The 10,602-nt window shown below is 29.7% G+C and overlaps 1 protein-coding gene across 1 annotated transcript; it reads left to right on the forward strand.

Annotated features, from left to right (window-relative positions):
* Window positions 1-5,197: 5,197 nt before the first annotated feature.
* Window positions 5,198-10,200, forward strand: LOC7455764 (nucleolar complex-associated protein 2). Its single transcript, XM_024593915.2, has 11 exons — window positions 5,198-5,366; window positions 5,673-5,809; window positions 6,140-6,211; window positions 6,299-6,844; window positions 7,252-7,554; window positions 7,994-8,323; window positions 8,442-8,648; window positions 8,822-8,908; window positions 9,098-9,192; window positions 9,283-9,420; window positions 9,631-10,200. Exons 1-11 carry the CDS (start codon window positions 5,348-5,350, stop codon window positions 10,037-10,039), a joined length of 2,343 nt encoding a protein of 780 aa, XP_024449683.1. The 5' UTR covers window positions 5,198-5,347; the 3' UTR covers window positions 10,040-10,200.
* Window positions 10,201-10,602: the final 402 nt, after the last annotated feature.

The following is a 10,602-nucleotide window of genomic DNA, read 5'->3' on the forward strand; positions in this document are numbered from 1 at the left end:
GAAGTAAGCTTCTGTCATAAAGAATACATATATAGTACTGGAATGTATACTAGCAGATGAATGAGAAAATTAATAAATGGATTTTTGATAAACAGAATAAGAATAAGAATAAAAGAAAAAAGAATAAGAATAAGAACCCATGAGATTATTATAACTTCAACTTTTATAGAAGCTCAGCTTAGCAATCAATAATTTTATTTTATTTTATTTATTCATTTATTTATTTTTCATTTAAATGGAAAGAAATTCATGGCAAAAACTTAAACGGAGAATATTGTTAGTTTTCCTATGACAATTTCAATATCTACTCTCCATCCATTTTTGATTTGTGGGAGATTAAGGTCGATCTAGTGAAACGTTACCGAACAGCAACACTAATATTAAACTTTGAAAAATTTAAATTTAAAATATTTGGATACTATTTAATTATAAATAATATCAAACTTAATTAGTTTTCGACACTGAATATTAACTTGAAATAATAATAAAAAATACACGAATTGTAGAAAATTAACATAATGGAATTCTAGAAAAGATTTTTTTTTTATTTTTTACTATTATGATTTAGTGGATTAGATGAGGGTAAAATCATTATTTAGACTTTGAATATGAATTAGTAATAACAACAAAATATCAAACTGCCCTTTTTCTTTTTCTTTTTTTACAATATGAGACAAAAGATTGGCAATTTTTTCACACGTGTGTGATAGAGAAATGTATTTAGTTAAAGATAAAATAAATATGTTTTAGGATAATTTTAAAGTAAATTTTTATAAAGAGATATCTCATTTAATAATACCCATAATATATGCTATTTAAAAAAAATTAAAAAATATCTTCTTAAAATGTGAGGGAGTTTTATGGTACTAGAAAATAATCAGTGTTACTTAATTATTTTCTAAGTTAATCATAAAAAACAAACAGATACAAAAAAAATAAAAATAAAAAATATTTATATTTATTTCCATATCATTATAAAATTTAAATATGATACAAAAAGTGAGAGATTGGCATGCAAAAGCAGAATCCAGAATAAATTAAAATATTAACTTGTCAAAAATCAAGCTTTATGGTATCCACGTGGGGTGTGTGTGACTATAAATGTCGTGAAAGGCCACCATTCTTTAACCAGAATCTAATCCTGTCCTTAAAGTCACACCATGCATTAAAGCATCATATTCACTGTCAAGGACAGGGATTTCAAGTTATATAATCTACCATTTGTTTGACTGTTGCTTTACCGCATATTATTTAAATTATTTTAATATAAAAAAATTTAAAATACAAATTAAAAAACCTATTCAAATATCTTATTAAATAAATTAATAATCATTAACAATAACAAAATAAATTAATAAAATTAAAAAATGAATGTAAATCAAGATATTAAATAGTACAAAATAAAACATTCACCTGATTTTATTATATACTAAACTTGTTTATTAACTTGAAATAATAAAAAAATACACAAATTGTAGAAATTTAACATAATGAAATTCTAAAAAATATATATATTTTTTACTATTATGATTTAGTGGATTAGATGAGGGTAAAGTCATTATTTAGACTTTGAATATGAATCAGTAATAACAACAAAATATCAAACTGCCCCTTTTTTTTTAACAATATGAGACAAAAGATTGGCAACTTTTACACACGTGTGTGAAGGAGAGAAATGTATTTAGTTAAAGATAAAAAAAATAAAAAATATATGTTTTTAGAATAATTTTAAAGTAAATTTTTATAAAAAAATATCTTATTTTTATTTTTTTTATTGATACGGTAACCGAACACTACTTGTGATTTTTCATTGTAAGACAATAATACCTCTAATACATGCTACTTTAAAATGGAAATTAAAAAAAAAAAAAAAACCCTTCTTAGAATGTGATGGATTTTTATGAAACTTGAGAGTAATTAGTGATTTTCTATTAGTTAATCAGTTATTTTATATATTTATTTTAAAGAAAAAAAGAGAATAAATAAAACTTATAAGCCACTAAAAATAATAAAAATACATTCACTTAAAAAAATTATATTTATATTTTTTTAATAAATAAAAAAATAACTAATAAAATATCCTCATTTATTTCCATATCATTATAAAATTTAAATATCTTTATGGTATCCACGTGGGGCGTGTGTGACTATATATGTATATAATTATTTAAAGTACATCGTGAAAGGCCTCCACCATTCTTTAACCAGAATCTAATCCTGTCCTTAAAGTCCAATCATGCATTAAAGCATCATTTCAATGTCAAGGATAAGGACTTCAAGTTATATAATTTCCCAGTAGTTTGACCAGTGCTTCACCACATATTATTTAGATTACTTTAATGTATTTTTTAATATAAAAAAATTAAAAATATAAATTAAAAAATCTATTCAAATATCTTATTAAATAAATTAATAATTATTTATATAAATAAACAAAAAAAAATCATTAACAATAACTAAAAAAAAAATTGATAAAATTAAGAGATGAATGTAAATAAAGATATTAAACCATACAAAATAAGACATTCACCTGATTGTATTTACTGAACTTGGTTATTAAAATCAATAAAAGATAAATCTACAACCCAAAAAACTCTTGACTTAAAAGATAAATACAAATGAAACTGACTAAATAAACTCATGGCCAAAAAATATATTATGCAAGGCCAAACACATCAGTAATATTATTTAAAAATAATTTTTTTTTATTTTAAAAAATAAACTTCATTTGTAAAAACCCCAAAAAAAAATCTAAATGAATTAGCTTAACATCTTGGAAAATAAATAAATTAAACAAATAAAAAAAATATTAAAAAAACAAATGCGGAGCAATAAGATTGTATGAAGTCGAATCTCTTACAAATCAAATGTCGAAAGATGAAATCAAGGGAAAAAAATCAATTACACAAAATGATCTAAAAATAAGGGTAAAAAAAACACTAATTAGAGGGCAACTAAAAATTTCATTTGATATGCGTTTCGTAGCGGGTTGTAATTGTTTGTTTTTAAAAATTGAGTTTACAGACTATTTTGATATGATTTTTTTTTACATAATATAAATTATAAGTGTAAATCAAAAAAATTATCCAAGCATCTAATAATCATCTATGTAAATAAATAAATAAAAATTGTTAATAATAACTAAAAAAGAAACTGGAAAAATGAGAGATGGACATAGTTCAAAAGATATTTGATTTCGTAAAATAAAATATTTACATGTTTGTGTCCACTAATTTTGTTCATTAAACTCAATAAAAGATAATAAAAATAAAAACACATATGAAACAGAGTGAATAAAATAAAAGGAAAAAAAATTATGCATGGCCGAATATATAAGAAATATTATTTTAAAATAAGTATTTTTTTGTATAAAGTAAAACAAAAAATCAGCAAAAATTAAACACAAAACAAAATAGCTTTTAGAAAAAAACATTTATCCAAAAACAACTTAAAAAACCCGTGGTTTAAGTAATGAGACGGAGACAAACTGAAGAAACGAATATGAAGGTAACCATAAAATATTTTTTTTAAATAATGTAGAATGATAAAATAACAAAATATAATGAGGAAAAAAAATTTTCTAACCATATTAACACTTAAAACTTGACCCATGTCATTAAATTGAAAGCATTACAAATGAAAAAACCATGAAACCCAATCCCAAATAAATCAAACACCGAAGGATGTATCCGAGAAAACAATCAATCGCATAAAAAATTTAATTAAAAATTAAGGGTGGAAACCAAAATAAAAAAATTATTTTGAGAGCATTTAAAAATTAAATTGCAGGGTTAAATTGAAAAGAAAAAAATTAACAAAAAGAAAAGAGAAATCAAAAGAATGAAGTTTAAATTGAAAAAAAAAACCAACATAAACTTTGATTGAAGGATAACATTGAATACTAATAAAATTTTAACAAAAATTCAAGGGTAAAAATGACAAATCAAAAAAATAAGGTGGTGAAAAATAATATATGAGAAATTGTAATTTAAGGACTGAATTGAAAACATAAATTTTTTTTTTCTAAAATGATCAAGAACGAAAATAAGCAATAAAAAACATAAAGGATTGAAATTGAAAAACCAAAAAAAAAAAAGACAAACGTGAATTTTAACGGGAAGAGAGAGAAAAGTAGGAAGAAGAAATGACCACCAACAACAAATTACTAGACCACCACCAACATGCTCTTCACTAGGAGGAAGAGCACATGACATGGCAGAAGGATATTCTTGGACAGACAGTGGGCATCACATATGCCATCGAAGGAGCGCAAACGCCACCAACATGCCGGGGCATGAAAAATACGCACCAACAGCTTTTTGGAATTTAATATTAAAAACAAATGTTAAATTATTAAAAGCCCCCTCATAACCCTGAAAATAACAAATAAACCAATATAAAAGTACCAAAACATCCTTGAATGCATAGAAGCTATTTTATCTTATCTGAGGGCAAATAATTATGTTATTTATTTTAAAGTTTGTGCAAAGTAAAAAAATAATTTTAATGAGCGGGTTTAAATTTTCTTGAGGATAAAAAAAAAATTTACTATACAAAATAATTTACAAAGATAATAATACTTATGATCAATTTTTTAACGAAGAATTTGTCAACGGAAAAAGATCAAAATTGACAAATATAATATTTGAGAGAGTTGGATGGATTTTATTAATTAATTACTCATTCATTAACATCCTAAGGCGTATCTCTAAGTAAGTTATTTCCCCTTGAATTAAGGGTGCATGAGTTAGGCAAAATTGGAGGGTTATAAGAATTAATCTGAAATTGACTTAATACAACAATGGATTGAATGAATTAATTAGAAATCAACAGGTTAATTTTAACTATGATTTTTTAGAATTTTTGAAACAATATTGTTTTGATCTGGATATAAAAGATTTGAATTTTAAATCGATATCTGAATTTCGATCGACTTTCGAACATTTTTTCGGAATCATTTATGGAAATATGACACTTATTTTTCCCACAATATATTTGCAAAATTATAATATTGTTTTCTTAATTAATTAATTATTTATTAATATCAACAACTATCTTTTACCACATCAGTTTGCGATCTTTATTAATCAAGTTTATCCTTTATTTTAAAATAACCCATAAAAACACATACATTCCAAAGCCCACTTTCTCTTGATGGGCTTTCATGATCCAAGAGAAAATAAAGAAAGGTAAATAAGAATAAACCCCTCCAAAAAGAAAAATTAGGGTTTTAGCAGCTCAGTGAAGACAGCTTGAAAAATCCTGTTTTTCTTCGAATTGTTGACCTTTTTATAAACATTTTCTCTTCTGATAACAACAGGAGCAGCTTTCTATATTCAGTTTCAACATGGAAGTTGAATACCCAGGTTTGCTTTCTCTCAATGTATTTTTTTTGTTTTTTTTATGGTTAAGTTTATTGCTTTTAATCTTAATTTGATATGGGTTTTTCATGGTTAAGATTATCGAATTATTTACTAATTTAAAAACCCATGTTTTTTTCTTGATTATATATAGAATTATTAAAAAAGATTGAAGCTTTCTGTGCTTTTTTTTTTCATTTTTTGGATGGGCTGATGGTGCTATTCTGTTTGTTTTTTCAATTCGGTTGAAGGGGTTTTGAGTATTTGCTGATGGGTTTTTTCCTATTCTTTATTGGTGATTGATGATTTCAGTTAGGGATTTAGAGCATGTGGCCAGTGATGAAGAGGATGTGGATGAAGAAGAGAAAAGAAGTCGAAGGAAGTCGAAGAAGTCAGGTAAAGTGGTAGCTAGAGAGCATAAAGACCAGTTGCAAAGGCTCAAGGAAAAGGTTAGATATGCTTTACTCTCCAAGGATGATATGTTTTGTTAAATAAATGGATAGCTGAGCTGAAATGTCATGCTGGGTGCTTGGATGACTTTTTGCATGGGGGTTTTTAGGAGCTGAATATCGAGAGAAGTAGATTCTCTTGATTGCAGACTAGGTTGCAATGCTTCATGTTTGAGCACTTGAGGTTCTCAATTTCACGTGGAATGTTGGCATTTGAAGGATTTGGGAGATTGTTAATGCTTAGCGATTGGAAAAAATGAAATGAACCTTCTGTTTTTCTTAATGCCTTGTTGATTGTGAACAATTTGCTAACAAATTAATTCTTAACAGGATCCTGATTTTTTCAAGTACCTGGAAGAGCATGATAAGGAGCTTCTAGAATTTGATGATGAGGATTTTGAGGTAAGTATGCATAATATTCTCTTACGTAGATTTTTTATGTGATAATCACTATCAACTGACCCAATCATGCTGTTAAAATTTTTGCAGGAAGATGGTGATACAGATGTGGAGGATGCGGATATGCTCGTCGATGAGGAAATTAGGGACCGTGATATTGCAAAGAAAAACCAGAAACCATCTGACAATGTTATTACTACTGCATTGGTTGAGTCCTGGTGTAATTCAGTTCGAGAAAATGGAAAAATAAGTGCTGTTCGTTCTCTTTTGAAAGCTTTCAGAATTGCATGCCACTATGGTGATGATGGAGGTGGTGATGCTTCAGCAAAGTATACTATTATGTCTAGCAGTGTATTCAATAAAGTGATGTTATTTGTATTAAGTGAAATGGATGGAATTCTTCGTAATGTGTTGGGCCTCCCTGCTTATGGTGGGAAGAAAGAGACTGTAAATGATCTTCTGCACACAAAAAAATGGATGAACTATCACCACCTGGCGAAGTCTTATCTTGGGAATGCCCTATATGTTTTGAACCAAATGACTGATACACAGATGATATCATTTACTTTACGCCGTCTCAAATTTTCATCTGTGCTTTTAGTTGCCTTTCCAGCTCTCTTAAGGAAGTACATTAAGGTACGAACAACTTGTCTCATCATTTTCTTATTTTTCAGATTTTTCTATGTGATTATTCTGATTACCACTCGATCAGTTGCACTGGAATGTGTCAGTTCTGATGAGTGGTCTTGGAGTTGGTGCACTTTAATACCCCTAGTCAGCTGAGATCATTTGATTTTGATCATCTTCAATGCTCGCTCTTTTCATTGTGTATATCTAGTAATGGAATGCTTCTTAACTCTTTTACTTTAGATGATAGTACCTGAGACACTAGACTGTGACTTTTGGTGTTTAAGAGGCACGAGTTCTTTTGATTCTTTGTTGATGTTGGATTGGTTTGAGTTACTGTCAATCAGTTTAATACCAAAGTCTTATGGGCATCATTTTGGAGCAGGTGATAATTTTTTCCCCTTGATTTGTTTCAGGTTGCCCTTCATTTTTGGAGTACTGGAGAAGGTGTCCTCCCTTTGGTGGCCTTTTTCTTTTTAAGGGACATATGCATTCGGATTGGATCTGATTGTTTGGATGATTGCTTCAAAGGGATATACAAAGCCTATGTTTTGAACTGTCATTTTGTAAATGCAGTAAAGTTACAATATATTCAATTTCGTGCAAATTGTGTCATAGAACTTCTTGGGGTAGACCTGCCAACTGCATATCAACATGCCTTTGTTTTCATCCGCCAGTTGGGAATGATTTTACGAGATGCAATTACTATGAAAACAAAGGTATTTTGAAAATTTTCCTTTTCAAATAAAGAGTACTTGTTTAATTATTCAATCTATTGGTGAATTTAGTTCATCTAATTGATTTGATGTGGTAGTGGATTAGGTGCCTGTCAATAAAGTTACAGAATATTCAATTTGATGTGGTTGTAGATTTTCTCTTAATATTGATTTGTGAATTCATCTAGCTGAATGGCATTAAAGGATCAATATAGCTGACCCCAACTAGTTTGGGGTTGAGGCTTGGCTGTTGTATTGAAGTGTGAATTCAATCTTCCTGTATTCTATGCATCTGTACTATCAAGCAATTTGAAATATGCTAGTCTTTCTTCTTTTCTTTGTATTGATTTAAATTATTATTTATGCAGTTCTCAATTATCTTGGAAGTGATGCTAAAATTTCGCTTACTTATTCTTCTCCTTGCCTTTCACTGTTTCTATAGGATTCATTTCGCAAGGTTTATGAATGGAAGTTCATGAATTGCCTTGAACTTTGGACTGGAGCTATCTGTACCTATAGCTCAGAAGCTGATCTCAGGCCTCTTGCTTATCCACTCACCCAAATAATTTCAGGGGTTGCCCGTCTAGTTCCTACTGCTCGATACATTCCCCTTAGATTGAGATGTGTTAGAATGCTTAATCGGATTGCTGCTTCTACTGGTACTTTTATACCAGTTTCCATGCTGCTTTTAGACATGTTGGAGATGAAAGAACTGGATAGGCCACCCACTGGAGGTGTTGGCAAAGCTATTGATTTGCGTGCTGAACTAAAGGTATGTTTGACATTTTCTTTTTTAGTGTTAATTTACATTGTTTTTGTTCTCATGTTGGGCAAAAATCCCCTAAAGTATGCCTTTTCAATATATTGACTTTTGCGAATTTTTCTGTTAGGTGAACAAGTCTACCCTGAAGACACGAGCATTTCAGGAGGCATGTGTGTTTTCCGTGGTAGAGGAACTTGCTGAACATCTAGCTCAATGGAGCTATTCTGTTGCTTTCTTTGAGTTGTCTTTCATTCCAGCTGCACGATTGAGGAGTTTTTGCAAGACTACCAAAGTTGAAAGGTTCCGGAAACAAATGAGGGAGCTTATTCGTTGGGTATGTATTATGCATAATTCATATGTGCTCTTCTTTAGATAGATTTGTCTGTATTAGGGTTGGAAGATTGTTGTATCATTCATTTTTATGACTGTTATGTGTACAAATAAATACATCACATGTAACAAAAAGGGCTTGAGCAGTGCTGATTTTTTAGCCCATCCATGTCCCAGATTGAGGCTAATTCCAAGTTTACAAATGAAAAGCGCATGTCAGTCACTTTTCTGCCAAACGATCCTGCTGCAGCATCCTTTCTTGAGGTATTGCTATTTCATATCATTGTTGCTTCCTTTTCACTGTGTTGAAGTTTTTCCATAAACAAATAGCCGTTGCTTTTGTACACAGAGCCATGCTTTGTTCATCAAGGATTTGTTTTGGCCTTTTTTCAGATTGCTGTCTCCATATTGTTAAATCAGGATTTCTGATGTGCTTAAATTAATTCGTTACAGGATGAAAAGAAGTCAGGGGCCAGTCCTTTGTCACAGTATGTTGCAACCTTGCGTGAAGTAGCACGACAAAGAAGTGATTCATTGACAGAATCCAGGTTACCAATTAGTGTTCTCATGCTTTATGAAACAAATCTTTAATTGTTTTAGACAGCTGATTTGTGCAACTTATGTGCCAAAATTTTCAGTGTTCTTGTGGGTGAGCATTCATCTGTCTTCCGAAACAAGATACCAGAAAGTGACGAAGATGATGATGATGATGATGCTGCTAATGAGAAAGGAGCTGTTGTCTTTAGTTCCTCCTGGTTACCAGGAGGTACACCCGAGTAAGTGATCCCATCTGCCTCTCCCTCAATTTTGAGTTATTGTATCATATTTGTTATTTTGAAGATCATCTACGGTTACTGAAATTCTCAACAAAATCATCATCTACAGTGATTGACATCAATCAATTTTAACAGTCTGATGCCTTTATTTACACCCCTGGCAATCTAAGTTATCAATCTGACCCTGACCCACTCGACCTTGGTTTACAGGGCTAAACCTTCCAAGAAGGAGAAGAAGAAAAAGAAGAGAAAGGCAGAGCACCAAGAAGAGCTAGCTTCAGATGAAGATGTTGTGGAGGATCTCATACTCAGTTCTGACGAAGATGAATCATTGGATGACTCTTCTTCTGATGAAGATGAGAGCCCGAAACCACTGCCTAGTAAACCTCAGAGTAATAAGCAGAAACGTCCTACAGACTTGTCCAAGAAGAAGTCTCTTCTGAAGAAGTCGAAGACGAAATCTTCAGCAAGTGACTCCGCTTCCAAAGGTAATGTTGACAGTGCAAAACCCACGCCTTCTAAACAGCATAGAAAGAAGCAAAACGCACCCGCAAACCTATCAAAAATGGATTTACCATCCCATGCAAAGAAGTCCAAGAAGAGGAAGATAAGTAATTGATGAAACATAGGAAATGATATGGTTTGATTTGTTGTATTCAAGGCAGTTTTACAAAACATGTTTTCTCATTTTTCTTTCTTCACAAGCCAATTTTGTGGATTCGCAAAAAAATTGTACGGGAGGGAATTTTGGTCAGTTAATACATGCTACTTTTGAGTTAATCAACTTTTACGTAAATATAATTTAACTTATTTAATTATCTTAATTAACTTTCTCTTAATTATAAACCATTTTTTTATAATAAAATGTAAATCATGGAACTTATCGAATTGAAAATTTAACAAATGATTTTTATTTTATTTTGATCCAAAGTACAGCTGAGAATGGCATTAGGTTTTGAAATTAATTTATGGCAAAAAAAACTAAAGTGGTATAATATTTCATATATATATATATATATATATATATATATATATATATATATATATATATATATATATATATATAGATTCCAGTCTTTGAACATTTATATATTGATGTTCTGCAAGTTATCAATAATTTGCTTTGGCTATTTTAGTTTAAATTTTCTCAATATTAACTTCAATGATTCAAAGAGATTCCAG

The sequence above is a fragment of the Populus trichocarpa genome, chromosome 1 (genome assembly GCF_000002775.5).
Source record: "Populus trichocarpa isolate Nisqually-1 chromosome 1, P.trichocarpa_v4.1, whole genome shotgun sequence".
Classification (NCBI taxonomy): Eukaryota; Viridiplantae; Streptophyta; class Magnoliopsida; order Malpighiales; family Salicaceae; genus Populus; species Populus trichocarpa.